The sequence below is a fragment of the Hippopotamus amphibius genome, chromosome 17, assembly GCF_030028045.1.
Source record: "Hippopotamus amphibius kiboko isolate mHipAmp2 chromosome 17, mHipAmp2.hap2, whole genome shotgun sequence".
NCBI classification, from domain to species: Eukaryota; Metazoa; Chordata; class Mammalia; order Artiodactyla; family Hippopotamidae; genus Hippopotamus; species Hippopotamus amphibius.
In genome coordinates, this window is record NC_080202.1 from 10,358,292 (window position 1) to 10,383,092 (window position 24,801).

Below are 24,801 nucleotides of genomic sequence, written 5' to 3' on the forward strand. Positions count from 1 at the left end.
CACGTGGAAGGGGGCTGGTGAGTCAGCTCTTCCCGCGGAGAAGAGTGAATACAGAGAGATGCCCCAACGCCCCTGACCCCACCCCATGCATTTAGCCTCCCCTCCCCCCACCCCAGACTCAGACCAGCCAACTTGCTGAGAGTCTGCTCTCTGAAAGGCGCCTTGATAGTATGGTTGTTCCTTGAAAAACACAAGTTTAAACTGCACTTTTATGCACTTATATGCACTTATGTGTCCACTTATATGCAGATGTTTTTTTCAATAAATTTGTCCTGCAGTATACATCATCAGCCATTGGTTGAATCAGTGGACACAGAACCACAGACTTGAGGATCTGCGGATTTTGGTATCTGTGACGGATTCCAGAGCCCACCCCCTGAGGATACCAAGAGATGACCATATTTCATTCTGTCCTCAAATCCCTCTTACAGCTGGAGAAATCAAGACTCAATCCATCTAAATTTAAACTCACACCAGAGCCTTTAATCATTAAGCTATGCCCCTTTTACAGATGAAAAAACCAAGGCTCACAGCTGCCCGGTAGCTTGTTGACCGTCACACAAATGGGATTCAAAGCCCAGGATTCCTGATGACATGTCTTGAACTGGGTCCACCTCCTGTAGCTGCCCCTCCGAACCACACAGCCCAGCACTTGCACTCAGGTCAGAGGGAAACGGGCTCTCAGTTGCAAGATCGGCAGACGGGTTTGCATTCAACCTGACATTTGCCTGAAAGCAAGAGTCAGCACCTTCATCCCCCACCCCCACATCCCCCTTTATGGACATCTCCTCTCCTTTTTGTGTCTTGAATTCTCCCCAGTTCTGCCTCTGGAGGCAAGAGCCTGGTCAGAGCCAACGTCCATGCTGGCTTGAGGATTTCATCACAAGTCCACTGCATTCACGTGTTTGCCGTCCAGGGGCTGAGTGCGGTGTGTGGCAAAGCCCCAGCCTGGGAGTCCAGAAGGCCGGCTTCTGCTCCCTCTCACCCTGACGGTCTCAGGTAGTGGGCTGCTTGCTGCCGGCCTCCAAGCCTCAGCTTCCCCTTCTGAAACCGAAAGTTCTCATCTCTGAAGTTTTGGTAATTGTGTGTAATCCTGGAGATCCTGAGAAAGGTGCCTAAGAAAGGGTGAGGATGGAGGAGAGGAGACTCCAGAGGGGGGTCTTTCTTGGCGCCTCACTCCTTGACCCCTTGGCCATGGCCAAGCCTCTGCGTGTAGATCCCCGCTGCCCGGAGAGCCCAGCCCTGGCTGTATCATGACCTGGCTCCAGGCTGAATGTCCACCCACACCACAGCCCCAGCGCCCGCTTGAGCCCCCATCCTGGCCCCCTGGGCTCAGGCAGTAGAGAAAGTACCGGGATCAGGCAGTGCAGCCACCCCGCCCTCGGACACAGGCTTAGCCGGCTCCCTCTTTAACTCCTCATGTGTTTGAAACAGTGTCGCATCTGTGTTCCCGTTTTTCTGCCTTGTCTTGGTTCATTTTCTCCTCTTCTTTCTCTCAGTGCTCGCTCTCTCTCCCTGGAGCTTGGGGTGGAGCAGCGAGGTTGGCAGAGAGAGAAGATTCATCAATATTTAATTTTTATGGAAATCATGTCTGAGAAATCCCCAAGGGGCTGAAAATTGTTCTGTGTTTTCAGAACCCAGTGATGTTGCTGAAGAGGTTATGTTGTAAATAAAACCACATTACTGTCTGCAGCTCTCCCGTTGCTCTGCAAACACCCGGAAACGTGACAGTTTAATCCACCCAAGGAAGCAAAAAGGTTGGGATCACTGGTGGGGGCAGCGTGGCCCCCGCCCTGGGATACAGGACGGTGAGGTATCCACATCAGCCGTACCGCCCGTGGGGGTGGGGGTGGGGGTGGGGGAGACAGAGCCAGCCCGCCCTGAGCAGACTTTTTTTTTTTTTTTTTTTTACCTTGTGGGTGAAATGTTCTTGTCTGAACAGGAATCTCAGGATGGCAGAACCCCCTGGGGTTCCTGTTGTCAGGGAGGGTTTGCCTAGATGGAGAGGGCTTTCTTCTCCTTACGCGTGCCCAGGGCACAAGTGACCAACGGAAGGCTCACGTCCAAGTCCATTGCCAACAACTTTGGAGGGAGCTGAGATCTGGAAAGGGCATTCATTCATTCATTCATTCATTCATTGGTTCACCCATCCAACATTCATTTGGCATCCACCATGTTCTAGACACTGTTCTAGGTGCTGAAAATACAGCACACCGGACACGCAAAAATCCCAGCTTACATTTTCGTGGGTGAAGGCAGACAGTAAACCAGGTAAAATAAGTGGAATATAGAGTATGTTGAATGGTGACAAGCACCGTGGAGAAAAATGAAGCAGGAACCTTACGTCCTTATGTATTTACCCATGGGGAATGAAGATGTGTGTCCTCTGAAAGTCTTGCCCCAGGATGTTCCTAGCAGCAGTATTCATAATAGGTAAAAAACTGGAAACAGCCCAGGGGTCCATCATGTACAGGAATCCACACATTGTTATGTCCACACACGGAATAATACTCAGCGATAAAAAGCAACAGGCCACTGCCAGAGAAAACAACACGGGTGGACTTAACAAATATTTTTCTGAAAGAAACCAGACTCACAAAAATATGCACTGAGTGATTCCATTTATAGGCCATTCTAGAATAGACACAGTTCATCCCTGGTGATGGAAATCAGACTGGGGGTTGCTCTGGGGGAGGGGGGATGACTGGGAAGGGGCTGAGGAAACTGGTGTGAGGGAAATGCCGTGCATCCTGTTTGGCGTTCATCAAAATGGACTGGATGGGACAGTCAAGGTCAGAGCATTCTATCGAGGTAAGTTATACCAGTGAAACAAAAGTGGAAAACACAGCAAGGGATTGAGTGTGTCGGTGATAGTGGGAGGGGTGTTGCGACTTGAAATGGGGTGGCCAGAGAAGGTCTCACAGAAGAGGTCTGGCAGAAAGTGAGGGAGAAAACCATGCGGGTATCTGGGGAAGGACATTCCAGGCAGAGGGTACAGCAAGTGCAAAGGCCCTGAGGTGGGAGGGAGACTGCAGTGGCCAAGGACCAGTAAGAAAGCTGGTGTTACTTTCATCAGCCTGCCATAACAGAGTCCCACAGACGGCTGGGTGGCTTAAACAATAGAAATGTTTTCCTCTCTGTTCTGGAGGCTGGAAGTCCAAGACCAAAGTGCTGGCAGGGTTGGCTTCTTCTGAGGCCTGTCTCTCTGGCTTGCTAATGGCCTCCTCCATCTGTGTGTGTCTGGGTTCTAATCTCTTCTTATAACAACACCAGTCAGATTGGATTGGGGTCCATTCTAATTGTCTCTTTAAAGGCTGTGTCTCCAAATACACTCATATTCTGAAGTACTGGGGGTTAGGGCATCAACATGTGAATTTTAGAGGACACAAATTCAGCCCATAACAGCCAGTGTGGACAGTAGTCGCAGACAGCCACATACTCTCTGCTGCCGCTGTGGTACCCGGGCTGCTTGTTGCCACCACTCACTGTGATGAAGGTGTTGATCTGGGATGAGGCGAGATGAGGGCTTTTCGGGAGAGGATGGATGGCAGTGGGAGAGGCCAGAGGTTGCAATTCTCGTGATGGCTTTTCACTAATTCACATCAGCAGGAGAACTTGCTTCCAGAAAGCCAGCAGCACTGTGATTGAGGGTCAGGACACAGACTCACTCTCTGTTGAGAAATGACACAGGGGCCCCAGGGCAGGTGGAGTCTAGCCAGAGATACTGATGGGGCTTGTCGGCCTTTTGTGCACTCGCTCCAAGCCCAGCGGCCCCAGCTGCCGGTGCTGGACGTCACCACAGCTCTGACAGTGATGACAGTAGCTGTAGCTGAGGGGGTCCTGATTCCAGGGTTAGGGCCCTATTGTGGCCACTGAGTCCTCAAAGCAGTTCTTTATGTGTCTGATCAAGACTAAGGACTGCAAGTGCTGCTTGGGGAGGGGGGCTTCCGACCTTTGCTTGGTCCTGAGATTTTGGGGCCTTGGAGGGGAAGACAAAGTGAGAATTTTCGGAACCAAACTCTCAGGTACTCTGAGTGTCAGGAGGGTGGTCTGGGGCCCACCTCGATACAATTAAAGGTCTTAAGGGGTAAGAGTAGGGGAGCACCTACTATGTGCCGGACCCTTTTATGCATCATCCTCCCTTCATTCCTGCAAAGCTGTATGGTGTGAATATTATTGCCTCCAGATGACAGATGAGACAACCCAGACTTGGCGTGGGGGTGGGGGGGGGCAGTTACTGGCCCAAGGTCACACAGATACTCAACCATTGCCCGGGGATTCAAGTCCACATCTGTTGGATTGTAAACCTGGTGCTTTCTCTCCTACCCGGTGCTTCCTCCCTAGTGCCCCTGGATATGAGCCCGTGGACACCCAGAGTGACTGTCTCCCCATCCTGGGAGAAATCCACAACTCAAGCCTCATCCAGAAAAGTCATGGGGATAGATGTCCTAGTCTCACTGGCCCTCACGGTGGCTCAGAGGGAGACAAATGACCTTCCAACTCTTCCGGGCAGGACGACTCAAGGAATGTGTCCATTTTGGAACTAAGGTTCTAGAAGGGGAGGTGATTTGCTCATGGTCCCATAGAATGTTTTAAGAGCTTTCCTAATGCCAAAGGGAACGCTGAACTCTGGAAGCACAGTATGTGTGTGTGTGTGTGTGTGTAAGGGTGTGTAATGTAAGAATAGTGAAAGCATCCTCTCTCCTGTCCCCACGTGGCAGCTCATTCCTAAGAGAGGGACGCAGGGCTGGACCAGGTGGAATTCCTGGCTGAGGCAAAGCTTCTCTTGAGCCTTGACGGAGGAGGAGGGAGGTGGGGAGAGACCTTCTTGGGGGCTTCGAGGCCTCTGGGAGAGCATCCCGCCTGTGCTTAGGAGAACAGCCTTCTACTGGGGCAGCCTCCCCCTCCCCCTCCCTCCTAAGGGACCGCCCCGCCCCCGGGCTCTGCATGGCCCTCCCCTGGCTGGGACACCATCCATTGTCTTTTCTGAGTGCCAGGATCCTGGGCTCTGCCAAGCCACGCTCAGAAAACACTATTGATTTTCTTTTATTTATTTATTTATGAGATTTTTGCTGTGGGCAAAAAATAAAAAGGTTTGTTCAGCGTTTCCCTTAGCAGTGAGAAGTTTTCTCCACCCACTGCCTCCCTCGCTCTGGAGCATACATTCAATAGACTCCTCTCATCTCTCTGTGCTCCAAGGGCAGGGAGAGTGGGGGTGGGGGGCCTTGCATCTTTTGTTTGCAAGATGCAGGGAGAGGCAGAGTCGAAATGGGCTGAGTGTCTTACCTGGTGCCTGGTACCTAGTAGGCGCTCAAGTAACATGTGCGGGAAGGTGGGTGGAGGAGTTGCCTACAGGGGAAAGGAGGCCAAGGATGGCCCGCTCGTCTGCGAAAAAAGCACCTACTGTGTGCCGGGCCCAGCGCTGGGCAATTTGGACCTTTCTCATGTAGTTTTCACAACCAGTGTTCAAGGTGGGTTTTAGTCCCTTTGTTCAAGGGTGAAGTTCAGAGAGGTTCAAGGTTACCCGGCCTGTGAACCTGAATTCACATTCTGGCCTTCCGGAGGCCAGCGCCCCAGCTCTCGCCACTGTGTGGTGGGTGCAGCCTCCTTCCCAGAAGGAACCGAGAAAACATACATAAAAAGCTGCCAGGAGCCAGCGTGGCCTTCTCCTGGCCCTGGCAGGGCCCCTCCCATTTCAAGAAGCCCTATCGGCCTGAGCACCTCAGAGGGATCAAGACCTGCCCTTGCTCACTCCTCCCGTCCTGGAGAGATGCTGTGTGGGAATCTGCCCTCCGCCCTGCACCCCACCCCACAGCAGAACGGCAGAAACAGGGGTTAGGTCTGTCTCTTTCCAGGTAGGGCTGGCGGGAATTCCAGACCTCACTGGCGGCTCACAGTCTGTTGGTTGAAGATGTCGCCCACCGAGCTGCCCTGGGTGGGCTTCTCTGTCCCATTCTGACCCCCACGCATGTGATTTGCCGTTTCCTGGCAATGCTGTTTCCTCCCCAGCACTCCTGACAACCCCCTAGATGTCTTCAAAATCCAGGTCCCGTCCCCCCGCTGGAGTCACCCCCCTTTGTCATAGCACCGCCTACACTGCAGTCAACTGTGGACTTGTCACCGGCCAGCGGGGAGCTGCTGGAGGGCAGGGGTGCCGTCTCACTGAGCTTCATCTCCCCTGGGTTTGGGCCCAGAGCCCAGCACTGGAAGGATGGAAGGACACCCCTGTTGATCCCATGCAGTGGAAGGACATCCCCTGTGCTCACCCCGGTGCCTGAGCAGCGGGGGCGGGGCCCCTGCATTCACCCGAGATGCTTCTCTTTCTCTCCTTCCCTGGTAGGAGTTCCCCTTGGCCATCCTCAGGGGCTGGGAGTGCTACTGTGCTTACCCCACCCCTCAGTTCAACCTGCGGGATGCCGTGGACAGCGCACTGTGTGGCCAGGAGTCTGAGGCCCAGAGGCTGGCGGAGTACTGCGAGGTCTACCAGACGCCTGTGCAGGGTGAGTTCTGCCCCAGAGGTGGATAGGTGTGCAGGGCCCTCCTCCTGTGTCTACCACTGGTTGTGGCACTTGGTCTGGGGTTTGGACCGAGTATGTGGTCCTGGGGTGGGGAAGGCGTCTTGGTGGGTGGTCTTATCTTGGATAATGGGAACGGGGAGGCCTTCACCATCTCTGGAGGCTGGACACAGGATGTGGGGCTCGGTTTGAAGAGCACCTGACCTTTCTCTGAGTCTCTCTGGGGATGAAGGTGGTCTGAGGATGAGCAGTGGTGGGGTCCAGAGGGATAACGGTAGCAGGGTGGTGGGGCTGGGAGGCACGGCAGCCCAGTGGCCACGGGGGCATCCCTGAGCCAGTCCAGGGACTGAGGACCAGTGAGTCTCCCAGGCTGTGTCTAGGGCCCAGCATCTTGCTTGCGTGACAAGTAGGTCTGCCCCAGCTGACCTTAGGGGCTGATTAGAGGAAGAGCAGGTGGAGAGGGTCATTGTCACTATAACCAAACACCTACTGTGAGCCGGCACAGCCCTGGGGTGTTTGGGGCTTTCACCTGAGGATTCTGTGTGCTCCTGGCACAGCCCTGGGCGGACAGAAGAGGAGGCACGGAGAGCTTACTTGCCTGAAATTCATTAAGTCCTCGTTTGTGGCTGCTCTACCTGGTGTGTGGCACTGTTCTGCCTGGCCACGACCCCCACCCACCTCCCTTGCAGAATCTAGAATTATCTGAACTGGGCGAGGAGGGTTCAGCTGTGACCACTTTGGAGACAAAGGGGGGGGGTGGGGGCCTGCAGGGCACTGATACCCACCGACTCTTGCCCTGGGAGTCCTTGTCATCACTGGGGCTTTCTCTACAGCCACAGAGCCAGGCAGCCAAGGTCCAGGTGGCAAATCCCTTCCCTTCTCGGGGCCTCGGTTTTCCCATCCATCTCCCGATGGGAGTCTTGGGTCGGCAGTTCCTGTCTAGGGGAGTTGACAGTGAGTCTGGGAGTCACAGTGGAGGTGGGTAAACCTGAGACGACTTCTGGACTTTCAGACACTCGGTGCACAGACCGGAGGTTCCTGCCCACCAAATCCAAAGTGTTTGTGGCTCTGTCGAGCTTCCCGGGAGCCGGAAACACATGGGCGCGGCACCTCATCGAGCACGCCACCGGCTTCTATACGGGGAGCTACTACTTTGACGGAACTCTCTACAACAAAGGTGAGTGAAGGCTGCAGGGCAGGGAGGAAGGCCGCTCCCAGCGCCCAGACTGCCGCCTCTCCAGCCCAGCTCCCCCCCCGGAGCACTAGAGCTGTGCTTCTTAAACTTGAACATGCATAGGCATCACCTTGAGGGCTTATTGATTCAGCATAGATTCCTGGTTTGCACCCCCCTCCCACCGAGAGAGTATGATTGATGGGGCCTAGGAATTGGCATTTCTAACAAGCTCCTAGTTGGTGCTGACACAGCCCTAGGACCACACGTTGAGAGAAGATTCACAAGATCTGTTCTGGATTCAAAGGGAAAGCCTAGTAGCCTAGATTCCCTCTCTAAAACATTTCTTGAATTTTCCTTAATTTTTAGAACTCCCAATAATTAGGGGAAACTGACTTCATCTGTTCATTTCTTTTTTCTTTCTTTCTTCTTTTTTTGGAGGCAAGTGTAGCTTATCAAAATAGTATTTTTTAAAACTAGGTGCAAAAATCTTCAAGGGTTTAATGATTTCTAATATTTCTCTTGTAGAAATAAGAGGCCTCATTATGTCAAGTAAATGAACTTTAAAATGGCTCAAATCTGTGCACTGTTTAAGACTAAGAACCTCAGATAAGCCAAGTGGGATCTATATTTGGTGAGATATAGTTCTCTGTTGTCAAGTGTTACAACGGTTTCTCTGGGATTCTTAACTTAGAGTTTGGTTTAGGAAACACAGGTACTATCAGGAACATCCTGGAGGAAACAGAAACTTCCTGAGGTGGGCAGTGGGTTCTGGCATCACCCCCAGCGATCTCGGTCTGGATGGGAAAAAGCTAAGGGTGTCCCTATAACCCAGTTTCATCATCCTCGGGCGTCTTGAGTGTTACAGCACCTGCAGGTGACGTGGCCAGAGGAAGCACATGGTCCTGCCCACTCTGGTCTAGTCCCCTGGGAACCACCTACTATGTACAGATTGCAGCTACCCACTGTGTTCATCTAGAAGGCCTTTACCTTATTCAAACAGCTGGCTGTCTTGGTCTACAAAGGGCCAAGTGGCCCAATGGCTCAATAGCCCGGCATTATAAGGGTTGGGGTGACACTGTCTCAAAATGGCTTTAGAGATACCCAGTGCATCTTGGAGCCTTACAAGACTGGTTAGATGTAGCCACTGGCCTCAGAGAACCGTCGGAGCAAACACACACACACACACACGCACACGCGCCGCGCGCGCGCACGCACACACGTGACATTCGCAAGGCAGCTCCAGTGCCAAAATGCCGAGCCTGTCATGGGTGAGCTTGGTCTGAGTTATAAGGAAAAGTGGTGGCTGTGGAAATAGGCCAAGACAGTATGAAAGGCACCTGGGTGTCGGGGTGGCAAAGACCAGATCTCATGTTTACTCGGCCCTTCGTGTGACTCATTCTTTCCTAGAACTTCCCAGCTGTTTAACAGAATGAATCAAAGCAAAGACTTTTGGTGTTTGCCCCATGGCAGAGATGAGTTCGAAATGTGTTGAGTTTTAGCTGTTGATCCCAGACTTCCAGATTCAAAAGACACTTGCATTTTCCAGGCATCAAAGACTCCCTCAGTGCTTGCTGCAGATACAAATGCTTCCCAACCATTCATGAAGGGAGATGAGGGGCTGGAACTCATTTATGTTTCCAAGAGCCCAGGACAAGCTCACGCACGTTTACGGAGGATGTCCCCGGAGCTGGATGGCATGGACTATGTTGAGATGTGGCCAGGAGGCTAGGTTTGGGGGACATCTTTCCAGGAAGGCTTCTGTGACATCCCACTACACTCCCAAACTAGTCCCCCTTACTCTTTGTTCCCGTAAGCCCCTAGGCTCTGTATTACACTTGGGCTATCCTCCCACTAGACTGTAAGCTTCAAGATAGCATCTGGATCTTACCCCTTTATCCCTGATGTAAAGTCCAACACAGAATGGGCACACAGTGATCTTTGTTGGTACATGTGTGGCTCTGTGTAGGGATGGGTAGAGTCTCCATAGATGCAAGACTGGAGCCCGGTTGTAGGACTGTGGCGTAAGGTCAGAGAGTGGGGCCACAGCTGCTGACTGCCTTTGAGCCTGATAACGGTAATCCCGCCCCCTCTGTGGGGAGGTGAGTAGAAGGCAGAGGCCTCACAGGGACACACAAAGCCACGTGGAGAGAGCCTGGCTCTGTTGCTGTGGTGCTTTGTTGGTGATCTTGAGCAAGTCACCCACTCCATCTCTTCATCTGGCTATGCCTGCAGCTGTGGTCAACTCACAGGTTACTTGCAGTGTTCACGTGAAATAGCCATGAAGGTGCCCAAACAGATGCATCTCCAGTGTCTAGAGAGAGGGCACGGTCAGGCCTCTGTCTCCTGACTTCTGGGATCCACAGGGGGTACCTTATCTTCTTTCTCTTGAGGACGCCATCTTTCCCCACTTAGATGCCTCCTGCTCTCACCATCTGTTGGGCAGGGTCAGGCCCTATCAGCCACCCATAGGCCATCCCAGTGCCCTCTGCTGTGCCCCCAAGGTCAGCTCTCCCTCAGGGGTGCAGGTTAGCGTTCAGACTTGTCTGCTGCCAAAGCAGTGGGGGCTCCACGATGCCTTTCTCCCGGGCAGGGTTCAAGGGCGAGAAGGACCACTGGCGGAGCCGGCGCACCATCTGCGTGAAGACCCACGAGAGTGGCAGGAAGGAGATTGAGATGTTCGACTCGGCCATCCTGCTGATCCGGAACCCGTACAGATCCCTGGTGGCCGAGTTCAACAGGAAGTGCGCCGGGCACCTGGGCTACGCGGCTGACCGCAACTGGAAGAGCAAAGGTGAGCAGAAGGGGCCGGTGGGCGGGGGACCGCCCGCGACTTTATTGGTGGGGTCAGTCTGCTGACGTGCACTTACTGAAGTCCTGCTGTGTACCAGGCACTGGGGGCCGGCTAACGGCGTCACCGTCTCTGACCTCAAGGCACGCGCAGTCCAGCCTTTGGGTAATGAATTAAAGAGACACAAGTCAGAGTAGTGAGTGATATAAATGAAGCCGTCAGAAGTACCGCTGTGCCCTATCCCCTCCCCCTAGACCAGCCCCCCTCAGCCATCCGTGCCCTCCTGCTGACTCCGCTTGAGGACGCAGGCAGGCTGAGCTCTGATCCCTCCTGGGCCTCTTACCAGCCCCGTGACCCCGGGCAAGCTGCAGACCTTGTCTTCTGAGCCTCAGTTTTCTCACCTTAAAAACAAGAGTGGTCCCATCTCAGAGGGTCCTTGTGAAGATTAGAGCAAGCAGATGCTTCCCACAGCATTTGAGGTGTCTTAATAGCCCAGTTATGGAAACTCCTTTTTGGGGGGTGATTCTTGACATTTGCACCCTTCTCCCCACTGAAAACACCTCACCGAATTTCCGAATTTTCTGGGGAAAAAAATCCCATGGAGCAGATCATCCACCAAAGACTGCAGCTGCCCCGTCCGTGGCCTCATTGTACGTCACCAGTTAAACCGGCGATCACACCCGTGTGACACGATAAGCATCAGTTAGGCACCCCATTCACGTAGCTCTGTGGGAGGACCTGGGACAGGACATCCGGGCTGCACAGCATCTTCGTCTCACTGGGAGGCCCGGCAGCTGCCCCCACACACTGCTTGGCCTCCGTCACCCAGACTGGATGATGTGCAGAGTTGCCAGGGCAACATCGAGGTGAATTGAGGGCCATCTCGACAGAGGTGCCCTGCCTTGGTTGTCTTTAACTCCATTATGTCCCATAGGCCTGAGACCCTGGGCTCTCCCTGCCCAGGGATGGTCCTAGAGGTCAAGGTCCACCAGAGAGAGAACCAGTTCTTGGAATATGCAGTCCCCATTTAACGTGGTGTGTTTCCAAGGAAACTGCCGGGGGGAAGGTGGACCCGAGGTCACATCTCCCAGGCGAGCTTGGGGCTCTTCAAAGCCCAGCCCGCTAGTAACCCTCCCCCACAGGAAGTCACCAGGAAGGTCTTCTTCGTGGGGGGACCTGGGCAGGCTGGCTCCGGGTGGTGGGCGATGGAGCATCCTGACCCCCAGGAGGCCAGGAGCCCTGCCGGGACTGGGCTCTGACACGGCGCCCCTTCTCTCCCACCCAGAGTGGCCAGACTTTGTCAACAGCTACGCGTCGTGGTGGTCCTCGCACGTGCTGGACTGGCTCAAGTACGGCAAACGGCTGCTGGTGGTCCACTATGAGGAGCTGCGGCGCAGCCTGGTGCCCACGCTGCGGGAGATGGTGGCCTTCCTCAACGTGTCCGTGAGCGAGGAGCGCCTGCTGTGCGTGGAGAACAACAAGGAGGGCAGCTTCCGGCGGCGTGGCCGGCGCCCGCACGACCCCGAGCCCTTCACCCCCGAGATGAAGGACTTGATCAACGGCTACATCCGGACGGTGGACCAGGCCCTGCGTGACCACCACTGGGCCGGGCTGCCCCGGGAATATGTGCCCAGATGACAGGCCCCGGGCCCCTCTGCCTGCCCCACCGGGAGCCGGCCGCGCCCACGGGGCTGCGCACGTGCTCAGGTGCTCGGCTGCTGCCTCCCCGGGGTGCCCAGGTGCCTGTGCCACCCGCCCCGGGGCTGCCTCCCTCCCGCACAGGGAGACCCGATGTCACGGGACGGACGCAAAGGGACACACGCTCCTAGCCAGACCCGCTCAGACCTGCCACTCCCTGCTCACAGTGCCCTGTTAACGCGCCTAAGCCACCGCCCCCAGGCTCGTGGACACGAACGTCGATGCAGGCACACGGACAGCAGGTGATGCGTTCCTAGGGGCTGCCTGTCTGTCTCTCCGACACGCTGACACACTGACACACGGGTGCACCCCGGGCTCTCAGAGGCCCTGGGTTTCCTGTCCACCCCCCACCCCACCCCAGTGCAGGTTTGCTGGTCAGGGGCCTTGACTGTGGGATGCTGGGCTGGGTGAGCTTAGCGCTCTGAGGAGCGAGGACCCCGGCCTGGATGGGCTCACAGACTGTGGGCGCCGGGCCAGGCAGCCCTGACCGCGCATCTGCAACCCACAGTGTGTGTGGTGTGATGACCAGGCTCCGCCCGCTCTGCAGCCCTGCCTCCCCCTGCTCTGCGGACGGGCTGGTGGCAGCATGGGTAGAGGGGAGCTGCCCCCACACACCCCCCCCACCCCAGGACCGGCCGCAAGTTCTGTGCACCCCTCACCCCCTGGTCCAATATCAGCACTCCTTGGAGTGGCGCCTCCTTGCCTGGCTTCTTTCTCCGACTGTCCCCATAACGCTGGAGATTCACAGCATATCCCAGAAGCAGGGCGTGGGGGTGAGGAGACGGCGGGGCAGGGATGGGGCTGGGCCTCCAGGGGAGCCCTAGACCCGAGGGGCCTGTATGCCAGCAATGCCAGTAGCAGGGGGCTTGGGGTGGGCATGGGCAGACCCAGGAGGGATGCGTCTTGGGGGCCACTGGGGCTGGTTGCCCCACCTATCTTGATGGGCCCCTGCTCTCCACGGGGTCGCCCCCAGAGTCATGAGGAAGTGGGGTGGCATGGCCCATCAACAAGGCTGCAGCTTCTGCCTGACGCCCGCTGGCCCAGCCCTCTCTGTCCCTCTGTTATTCACCTACCACTTCCTGTCACTGGGCCTCTTTGTCGTACCCTCTGTCTCTGTTTCTGTGAGGCTGACATCTTTCCCACTGGTTCATCCAGAAAGGGGACGGGGACTCCCGGGCGCTGACGCCGGCTGCTGTGCACAAGCCTACGGGCCTCCTGAGAAGATGGATTCATAAGGCCCCCTCCCTGCAGCTCATGGTCTCGTGGTGGTGCGGGAGGGGTTGTCACAAGTGGGAGTGAGAAATCCAGGAACAGAGGAGTGTGTGTGCCGTGCAGGCTCACAGGCGGTCAGGGAATGCATCACAGCAGCTTTGAACTGGCCTTGAGGAATCTGTAGCAGTTATTCCAGCAAAGCAGAAGGGAAAGGTAATTGAAGCAGAGGGAACAGCATGTGCGAGGCTCAGAGGCTTGGAAAACCCTTGTATGTTTTCCAAAACAGGTGAGTGGATGTGGGGTGTGTGTCTCTCTCAGTCTGTGCAGCAGGAGGATGGGAATGGGTGGGTGAGGACCATGGAGGGGACACAGAAAGGGACTCTCCTTACAGCTCCTTAGTGCTCCGCCTGGGCGGGGCAGGGGTGCTGATGCTAATTGCCTTCTGGGGTCACCCTTCGCTACCTGCCTTGGGCTCAGAAGTGAGGCAGTGGAGACCAGGGGACTCAGGTCTGGAGGCTGGGGGTGAGCCTGGGAGCACAGCGGAGGGCAGCTGGGACCCAGGGAGGGCTGTGGAGAGCTCGGCTGCACTGACCCCTGTGAGGGAGGGAGGTGGGTGGGCCTGAACCTGGGCAGCCCCTGAGCGCCTCGGCAGCTTCTGCAGGCCTGGGCTGGGCCTACTGGTCTGACCTCTGCATCAGGAAGAGAGGATGGGGTGAGGGGTTTGGGAAAGCCAGCCATGGGAATGTCGAACCCTCTGCTCCCTGGCCGGCAATGGGGAGCTGAGAGCCACCCCTAGTAGGGCAGGCAGGGCTGGGGGCCTGGCAGAGCTGCTCTTCCTCAGAGGGACGGCTCCCATGCCTTCAGTTTTGCCATTGAATGGCCTTGAGCATCTGTTCCTGGTGGCCTCCAAATTCTTCCTGAGCCTCCCCCAAACCCACACTGACACCAAGACTGTTTTCGATCCTCCTAAAGCATCACGGCTCAGCTCAAAGCTGGGAACACTGGGGTCTTTATAAACAGTTCTTGATACAGCATGGCTCTGTGGTCAAGTCTGTGACGGCCCCTGACAAGGCCGATTCTCTTGAGTTGAAGGAGCAGTTTAAACCCACCAGGAGTTTCCACGCTGCCTTGTAAGGGGAGCCAGGGGATACCTGCATCCCAGAGCGAACCTAGAGTCTCCAAGGAGACCACAGCACTGAGTGATGGAGACTGGCTCCCTGGCTGTGGTCCTCACTCTCCTGGACACCCAGACAATCTCCGGGGAGAAGATTCAGATGCCAAGGAGCCTGTGAAGGGCAGTGGAGTAGCTGGAGGACCGACCAGGACCACAGCCAGGGCTTGGCCCCCGGGCTTCCGCTGCCGCTCCAGGGGTCAGGAGAACAGCGGCACCAGCCTGTTCTTCCCGGTAGATGCGTGGGTCTCTTCCCTGCTTTCAGGTACCCAGAGACCTCCTCTCCTTCCAGGTGGAGGTTCACTTGCTCAAATGGCCTTGTTTACTGTACACCTTAGCCAGGCATGCAGACGAGTGGAATGATGGGATCGGGGTGCATCCAGATCCTGTTGAGACAGTCCACCCAGCAAGGCACCTGACCCCTGACACGTGCTCCCAGACGCTGGGTGAATGAGGAGATGCTAAGGTCCTGTGTGTGGGTGGTCCTCAGCAGCCATCACCCAGCTCCTGAGAAGCACAGGAAGGGAATTTTTCTGTCCTTTTGGGAAAGTCCATTTGTCTCTCTCCAAGTTAGGTCTCATTTATAGCTTTCAGCTTCTCCGTAATGAGGATACTGTCCCAACCAGCCACGGGCTAAAAGAGGCTCTGTATTTAAAAGTGCATCAGGAACCAATCAGACCAGAACAGGGAAACCCTGACCGTCTACAGATTCCAACTTTAATAGCAAGGCTGTGGAGTTACACAAACCTGTGTTAAAACTTGTAATTTTCATGGATTTCATCTCCCATTGTGGATCAATTTGGAAAAACCAAAATATATAATTAAAAAAAAACTAAACTCATTCTGATAATCCCAGTGATGTGTAAATGAGAGAGAAGAATAGACAGGCTTCCAAACCCTGGGAAGAAAGCTGCTTAATTATGTGTGAGCATCTTATAATGAAACCTCTTGCAGCTAAAATTAGATTTAGAATGCACGAATATGTGATAACGTTTGCACACCAGAATGCATTTTTTGGCCTTAAAAGTAGCAGGAGCAACTTGGTTCTTAGGGGGTCCCAAGAGGGGAGGTGGAAGTGCTGGGGTTGATCTTTGTGGCTGTAAGAATTCTTGGGGCCGAAGGTTGTTTTCTTTTGGCTGGAAATTTGTTGGAGGCGTTTAAAATGTGATGCCTCCAAAGTAGTTCATTAAGATTTAGGGAGAAATTGATCGGCCTGAACCCACATTGATGACCACTCAATATTTGCCAACTTGGCCTGAACAAGGTTGAAGTAGAGTAGAGTGGAAATAGGATAGGGTCTGCAGATTGAAGGGGTGGGTTGTGGTCCCAGCTCTGCTCTGCTGTGATCTTAGACAAAGCCTTTCCTTCTCTGGTCTCAGTTCCCCATCCATAAAATGAGAGATGAGTTGGAGGTTGTTGGTTGCATCCTCAGTGTTCATTCCCCCATTTCCTTTCCCAGCAGCCCCTGATGTCTGTTGGCAGGGGTGGGTTATGACCTGGAATGGACTAAGTCCACACCACATCCCATCTCTCTGGCTACAGTGATTTGTTCAGGCATGGTCATGTGAGCTAAGACAGTGGAGCCAGAGGGAATTTCAAGGCTTTTTCTGGGAATAGTGGGTAAAGACTTTTTATCCACCCTGCTGGATGTGAACAAGGACATAGGTAATCCTAGGTCTTGATGGCAGCCGTCTTGGGATCCTGGTGGGGAACCACTCCCAGCACAAAGCTGACAACTGAAGGGAGAGTCAGGAGGCAGAAGGAAACTGGGTCCTTGGTGACACTGTTAAGTACAGGATCTCTCTTTGCCTGTGATTGGCCCTGCCTGTGGATGGTTTTGTTACATGAGCCAATAAATTCCCTTTATTGTTTAAGTTGGGTTGAGTTTGGTTTCTGTTACTGACAGCCCAAAGCCGTGTACAAAGGGCTTGGTTGAGAGGCCCTGACAGTCTTTGTCTCTATGGCTGAAGTAGATAAAGACAGAGACTAGGACAAGAATGAGCTGTCAGATTAGGAAGTTGCCTTTTACAGGAATGGGGGTGGGTGGAAACACTCAGTAGGAAGCTGTGCTCTGTCAGCCAGGACAAGTAGCATTTTTAAGTTAGTACATGAGGTCACCTGTATATCCTTAGAAAATCATTCCTCTCGACTGCCCAGCCCAGACCACAAGTTGTCTGCTTTAATCCTTAACCAATGCTGTTATTGTCTCCACTTGACAGAGGAGAGGGATAGTAGTCTGTAATGATTAGAAAACTATGGTCCTGTTCTATTTATTATAACTCCTTTCATGGAGAATATGATGTTGTGTTGCAAGGAATGCTTTGACAAGTTACTTGGATTGGGGGTGAGACCCACTTCAAGGGACCTGCCTTCAAAGGAGGGTAGATATGCTTAGCCCTGGTGCTTTGGTTTTGCTGAGTGGGACATGCAAGCTTGGGGCAGAGCAGAATCACTGCCATTGGCCAAAAAGTGGGGTGATGCCACTGAGAGTTCCCTTCCTCTGTCTTAACCTCTTTGTTTCTAATATTTTTTAAATTATTTTTTGGCCACACTGTGTAGCATGCGGGATCTTAGTTCTCCAATCAGGAATCAAACCCTTGCCGCCTGCATTGGGAGCTCAGAGTCTTAACCACTGGACCGCCAGAGAAGTCCTCATCTTAACCTCTTTAACCCTACTGTGTGCTAAAAATTGGAGGGACAAAGAGAGTTATATGTGGCCCTTATCTTCAAACTCTTCTTGGAGAGTCTGACTATAATACAATGTGCAGGATGGAGGTCTGGAAAATATGTAGAGAACTTCTGTGCAAAAACATTGCAGGAGTCTGGGTCCCTGCCATGGGAAATAGCATATCTGCCCAAATACCAAACATAATTGCTTATATGAAATGAGGAATCTTGATATCAAACAAAAATGAAAACAATTCCAATTTGGGTTTTCTTTTTAATATATGGAAACAGTTCCAGTTGATGCTGGAAGCATCAGCATGAGCTGAATGAATGAACTTTCCAAGGTGTCTTCAGTACCTGCGATGTTCTTTTCAGGTTGAGACAGACCCATGGCTTGATGATGTAGCCAATGATGATCAATAACAGTAAATAGCGTTCATACAGGTCAGAAAGTAGCACAGACATCACCCCCACATGTGTCTCAGTGAGGTGGACATTATTTCCATTTGGGGAGAAGAAAAATTTAGTTTCTGAGACTGAGCTGCCCAAAGTTCAAATCCTTTTTTTTACAGATGAGAAAGATGAGACTGGGAATGGGGATGGGTTTCCTATGGGGTCAGGCTGTGGGAATGGGTGGGGGAGCTAGGGCCGGAATGTGGGCTCCTTCCCCGAAACCACCTGATTGCCCCTGTCCTGCATCCCTATAACTCTTCAAGAAGTTGCTGGAAATGAGGCAAGTGTGCACATTCAGCTCGTTTGGAAGTGACCCCATTCATTTCACAGCTAATTCTTCGCCAACATACTTTTTGGTGGGCACCTGAGTTCAGTGTTAAGGGCCATTTGTCAAGCATCCCCAGTGCTTGAAAACCTGCTCAGAGGGAGCAGGACCTTCCAAAGGGCTGAGGTTAAAGAGAGGGACCATAATTGCCATAAGATAGGAGCCCAGGGTTTTCATCCTAAGTCACAAGCATCCCAGGCAACAGAAAAGCCCTGCTCCTCCAAGATATTAATAGATGAGCATCTTTGGTGGACCTGAGCTCAGCAGTCTGTGTGTGTGTTTATGTGTGTGTGTTCGTGCAGGTGTGGGTTCCAGCTGCTGACAAACAGCTGCCCCTTTGAATCACATTTGTTTCACTGGCTTTTAAACAAGGGAAGACAGAGAAACAGTATTGTGTTTTGTATCTATCTTTGTAACCTCAGCCCTTAGCCCAGGACCTGATATGCATGAGGCACAGGAAATATTAGTGGAAGGAGAGAGGATTCACGAAAATCTTAAATCACCCGGCCTGTAAAGTTTTTCAGGAAAGTAACATCTTCCTGGAAAATAATATCTTATTCTTCCTATTTATGAGTTGAGGGGATGTTGCTGAAGACACTTGTTGAATTTTTCCATCCCCTGTTTGTTGGGATGCTTGGCCACTGGATTGATCTATAAGCATTCAGTGCTACAGGTACAAAAGCTAAAGACATATGGCAGCCCTCAAATTCCACTGGAGAGTTGCTTTGAACTACTACCCAAGTTCTCGGTCAGCCATCTGCTCCTGATTCATAGGGAAGAACAGGAGGCGAATTGGCAGAATTCTTGTCAAAATCTCTTCCCTGGATGTTCAGGAAGATGATCTAATGGCATCATGCCCACCTTTGCTCCCTGTGGGAGTCTCCGCTGCCGATGGGTGCCATTCTTCTTTACCCTTGGGACAGGTAGCTTTTCTACCTCCTCCAGTTCTGCAGCTCATTCCTTAAAGTTAATCATTAAATCTCTAGCGAAACTTTTTTCTTCTAAATAAAAACCTCCTTTCTGTTGGAGGCTCCAAGGTATAACACAGAGAATACCCCCTTCACCCTGCCTTTTTCTCTGAGAGCAATAGAAGAGGAAGAGTGAGTTTGGATGGGTGGAAGAGAGGGAAGGATGGAGGGGATATCCTCCCTGACCCACTTCCACGCCCTCGCTCAGGCAGGAAAGGACGAAGTTTTCTCTCCCAGCCCCACTCCCCAGGTTAGGCGAGGTAGAGCCTTTCTCTCTATGAGATGGGGCAACGGTGAGAAATGCAGAGACAGAGCAAGGAGGGTCTGCCTCCTAGGCAGCCTGAGCTCCTCGATCCAGCAGCCTCATAGAGTCTAAAGCTCATAGAGTCACACATCTACCAGTGTGTGACAAGTTACCCCCAAACTTAGGCATAGCTTAGAGTCACAACTTTTTTTTTAAGATTTTTTTTTTTAATGTAGACCTTTTTTTTAAAGTCTTCATTGAATTTGTTACAATAATGCTTCTGGCTTGGGTTTTTTTGTTTGTTTGTTTGTTTGTTTTTTGTTTTTTTTGTGTGTGTGTGTGTATGTGCATTTTTAATTTGCTACACTGGGTCTTCATTGCTGCACAGGGGCTTTCTCTAGTTGTGGTGAGTGGGGGCTGCTCTTCATTGTGGTGCTTGGGCTCCTCATTGAGGTGGCTTCTCTTATTGTAGAGCATGGGCTCTAGGCGCATGAGCTTCAGTAGTTGTGGCACACAGGCTCAATAGTTGTGGCTCATGGGCTTAGTTGCTCCATGGCATGTGGAATCTTCCTGGAGCAGGGATTGAACCCGTGTCCCCTGCATTGGCAAGCGGATTCTTAGCCACTGTGCCACCTAGAAAGTCCCGCTTCTGTTTTATGTTTTGGTTTTTTGGCCATGAGGCATGTGGGATCTTAGCTCCTGACCAGGGATCAAACCCACACCCCCTGCATTAGAAGGCAAAGTCTTAACCACTGGACTGCCAGGGAATTTCCTAGAGCCACAACTTTAAACAAGCATTCATTAACTCAGAGTTCCTCTGGGTCAGGAATCCAAGCACAGCTTAACGGCGTCCTCCAGCTCAAAGACTCCCTTGAGGCTGCGACCAAGAAGTTGATAGGGCTGCAGTCTCATCTGAGGGTTCGGCTGGGAGGGGACTCACTTCCAAGCCCCTTCATGTCATCATTGGCAGGATTCAGTCCTCACGGGCTATTGAACAAAGGACCTCAATTTCTGGCTGGCTGTTGGCCAGAGGCCACACTTGGTTCCTTGCCATGTGAGCTTCTCCATAAGGCTTGATTCATCAGAATGAGAAGAGCTAAAGAGAGTGTGAACGAGATAGAAGTCCCAGTTTTTTGTAGCCTAATCTTGGAAGTCACAACCCTTCACTTTTCTGTACTGTATTTGTTAGAAGCAAGTCCGTAGGTTTAGTCCACATCCAGGATAGGGGATTATATAGGGGCATGAATTCCAAAAGGTGAGATCATTTGGGAGCCGTAGCTCCCTATCAACTCCACTGGAGGACCTTCTACCGTTGAGTCCTTCCCCTCCCAGTCCGCCCCGCTGCTGCTTCGCTGAGCGTCTCCCTAACACAGAGCCACATCACAGCCCTCAGCATCCTAGGCAGTGCGTCCCCAGACCTGCAGGTTGGCGGGGCACCTGTCTACCTCATGGTTAACGGTGAGGGCTCGTTTCCTGCAGTCTCCTCCCTTACAATCTCAGGCATCATTTCTTGATACCAAGGAGAACTGTCCTTGTCCCCACATTCAGTCTGGTGGGGAACGAGCAAGGGAGGAAAACTCTGGCCAGACATTCTGATGGGATGGTCCACCCCACGGGCTCACCCATGAAACCAGCTCTTAGCATAAACCATTATTCCCTGTTATGCCCAGGCTTCCCCTGTTCTGCAGCCACATTAACCTACATCAGATAATTAAGGGCTTGGCTTTCCATGAGAGACCTTAAATGTCACCTTTCTGCCACCCAATACATCTTTGAATGACACAGACGCTAATGAGATGTTCAAATATAGAAAACTGAACGACTTCTTGCCTTCGTCGTGACATTTATTCAGCCAGAGTGGTCTGACTACACCACTACATTACTTATAATTTCCACCTGACCTTGGGTGGTGGAGTGTAATCTTTAAGGAAACTATCCATTTAATCTCCCTCGCCTTATTAGCATTTAATTACTATGACAAATTTTCAGATGTACAAAGGATGTTAGGATTATAATTCAATTTTCCCTTCAAACGGCCCAGTAGCCAAGGACAGTGGGACCATCTCTGACACCACTGAATTCTGATTGAGGAAGCATCCTGGACCTGGCTTGGTCTCCTGCCCCTCAGAGCACCGAGCAGGGCTTATCCCAACCATAGCTGCCCTTGTCCAAGGACCCTCTGCCCAAACCTTCTCTCTTTCTCTTTCTCATTTCTGAGCTGAGATTTGTTTTGATGCTCAGGGTCAGGCCAAGTCATGGGGCCAGGAAGAGGATGTTTGACGCAAAGGATGCCAGTAAACCCTCAGATCTGACAGCTGCACTGGACAGTGGATTCCATAAGTGAACTGTTTTATGTAGATTTTTTATTGCAAAAGAACAACAGATGGAAATAATCCAAAGACACCCTCATCTATCCTCACTCCTTTAAACACCCACATTGTTTTTGTGAGTTACTCTGCCGTTTTCCCACAGAAATGCCCCGTTTGACACCTCTTTCCTGTCCTAACCCCATAAATCTCTGAGCAAGTCCTTGGATGTGGAGAATAAGACAACTCTGAGGAGGGGAAAGCTCACCACACCTGGGATCTGTGGGATTTGGGCTCTGGAACTGTCTCTGCCACTAACCATCCCTCCATCTATGGAAGACTCCATCCCCTTCTCTATCACTCAAGCACAGCAATGGTGGTGACATCTGGGTTTAACCTCATGACCCAGTCTTCCCGGCTGGAGTTTGTTGCAACCCCCTGACCTGAGCTGGGGTGATCAGATTCTCTCCTTTGATCACTTGGACTTGGACCTGAGACACACCAGCCTGCCTGCCGGGTGTGTGAAATGAAGGCACGGGAGCACGGGGTCTGGGGAGCATGGGTGCCAGCACGCACCAGGTCTCTGCAGAGAGACCGATGGATGACATCATTGTCCTGAGAGAAGGAGAAACTTAGGCGTAAATACCCCAGAGGGAGACGAGACGGTAGCTGTTAATATCAACGTTAAATGACAACCGAAACACAAGACAAAGGTTGTTCACCTAATCCAATCAGTACTTTCATTTGTCCGTATTGTTTTCTAGTCCCTTATCATACGCTAGCTTAATTTTTTCCCTATGTGAACTAATGTAGACTTTTACTTTCCTTTCTATTTAGCATGTTATGAACATTTTCCAATTTTCCTAGTCTTTTTTTATATCTTTCCCCTGCCCAATTTCCTTTCTTTTCCAACTTTCCTATCCTGTCCTCAATATAGTCCCAATAGTGACAGCCTGGTATAATCCATTCATACCATTCTCTATATTTCTATGAATATGTAAAAGCATGTGTATATGTGTATCTATATCTATATCCATACATCAATATCCACAAATATAGTGCATCATTTCGTGGAAGATAAAAAGTTAGAACTGTCTGCATTATATAATCACAGTTTTGCAAAATCAGATGATGGCCCCCCAAATTCAATTTCACTCCTTTAGGAAGGTAGCCTGATATTCTCTAGTAAGGATCTCCAAAGCAGGGTGCATACACCCCATTGGCACAAGGAAAAAAATATTCAAAGTCTTATATCTCTTTACTTTTATTTCGTCTCTTTAAAATTTCTATTTTGTATTTGTTTATCCTACACTTCTATTCATACATGCAAATAAATATTCCATATTTTGGAGGTGCGTGTGTCATTAAGTGGGCAAAGATACTTAGAGACCACCAGTCTACAGCATCACAGCACACTTTATTCACACATTTCCCTTTTAGTAGATATCCAGGCAATTTCTAGTTAGGGCCACTACAATTTCTATATGAGTGCTCTTAGATCCATGGGACAGATTCCCAAAAGTGAAATTGCTGATTCAAAGGGTGTGTGTACTTATAATTTTAATCAATACTGGTGGCCTACTCTCAAAAAATCTGTAATAATTCATATTCCCATCAGCAGTGTACAAAATGCTTATTCCCCTGCGTCTCCATGGACTTTGGGAGTTACCACTCTTTCTCACGTTTGCCGGTCCAGTGGATGGGTTGAGAAATGGCAAACAGTCTTTAAGGGCACCGGCACGTCATATATAGGTGAAGCCATTGGACAAGATGACCACTAAGCTCCTTCCAGCTCAAGTGTCCATGCTTCTCTAATCATCTGTTTTCAGAGCTCACCTGCTCCAGGTGTGTCTCTAGTCCCCATTCACTAGCCGTTTGTGAATTCCAGCGACATCTATAGAACAGTTGCCAGTAACCAACAAATCAGGGACTGGAAAGAAAGCAAGCTGAACGCCGTCCAGAGGATCCTCTTGCCAACACTGTTCAGCTTGTAAAAACCATCTAGGCCAAATCCCTGCAATTTCATCCAGAACAAATAATAAAAAGCGCTGTGTAATATTTCGAGGGTGAGCATATTCATAGTAAATATCTTAAGATCAATGGCTGCACAAAATGCGTTTTCCTTGGAGTTTCACTTTTCAAATGGCTTTGTATTAAAAGTGCAATTTCCATAAATATTCATGGGGAAATTCATTGATGTGTTTTACCTTTTACAGCTAAAATATGTAAGGTCCTGGGGAAAAAAAAGAGAGATGTATGATGCGTATTTTACCCTTTTAGGAGAAAAGTGGTGAAAAATGCGTTATATGCTTTTGTTTTCTCTGACCATAAAGCCTCCAGGGCGGGGAGCTGTGCTTTCTACTCCTGCTCCTCTCCAGGCAATCCTGGGGCAGTTTGCATCCTGGGCAGAGGGTAACTGCAAGAAGATCTTTCAGAGGAAGGGGTGGTGGGAGGTGGGGAAGGTCTGTGTGCTGAGCCTTTTCAAGGTCCCCAAAGCCCCTTTTAACATCTACCATTTGATGATGTTAAAATCATCAAACCACTTACTGCATCCCTGGCATTATACTCAAAACTTCCCGTATATTCTCCCAAAGTCCTCACCATGACCCTGTGAAATAGTCACCATGATTCCCATTTTACAGATGAGGAAACAGAGCACCGGGAAAGTGAAGCAATTCGTCCCCGCGGTCACACAGCTAGTTAAGTGGCAGAATGAGGAGTCAGGCTCAGGTCCTTCTGGCTCTAATGTGCTTTGTTAGTGATCCCTCCACGCCTCAGTGTCCCACCTGCAATTTCCCCAGGTTGCCGGGAGCCCACTGGGGCCGCAGGGATTGGAGGCAGCTGGGTGTCGTGCTAAATGCCTTCCTGCTTACCTCCCCTGCCTCACAGGGCCTGGTAGGTGCCATTTGGCTGTCTGCTCTGAACATGAGGCATCCCACGGCCCCCGTGACATCATTCTTCTTGGCCCCTTTGCCTGTGGCAGGAAGCTAACTCACACAGGCAAAGCACTGAAAATCTGGCTGCTTGTTCCTGCCAGTTTTCTCAGAGTCTCCGGTGAACGTATTTATTTTTATAATGGCAAGTTGTACCCTTGGCAACGATCAGATCCCATTGTTCCCTTGCTTAAGATGCTGGAATCATTTCCCACGGCCAACAGAATAAAACCCAAATGCCCAGCCACCTTGGACTGGCATTCAAGGCCCTCTGTAATCTGGCCACATGACCGTCCTCTTCCCTGCTGTCATCTTCATTTGATGCTCAGCTACTCTAAATGGTAGAG

General features: G+C 51.6%; 1 protein-coding gene across 3 annotated transcripts in view; it reads left to right on the forward strand.

The window, feature by feature from the left end:
- The window catches only part of WSCD1 (WSC domain containing 1), a 53,918-nt gene that overhangs the window by 26,931 nt on the left and 2,186 nt on the right, over positions 1–24,801 (forward strand). For 2 of the 3 annotated variants that reach the window (XM_057716909.1, XM_057716910.1), the window contains exons 6-9: positions 6,341–6,500; positions 7,528–7,692; positions 10,280–10,480; positions 11,763–16,591. In XM_057716909.1, coding sequence (XP_057572892.1) covers positions 6,341–6,500; positions 7,528–7,692; positions 10,280–10,480; positions 11,763–12,115 — 879 coding nt within the window. In that variant the 3' untranslated portion in view covers positions 12,116–16,591. Of the gene's footprint in view, positions 1–6,340; positions 6,501–7,527; positions 7,693–10,279; positions 10,481–11,762; positions 16,592–24,801 lie in introns of those variants that run through there. The other variant, XR_009050083.1, reaches the window with a different exon arrangement.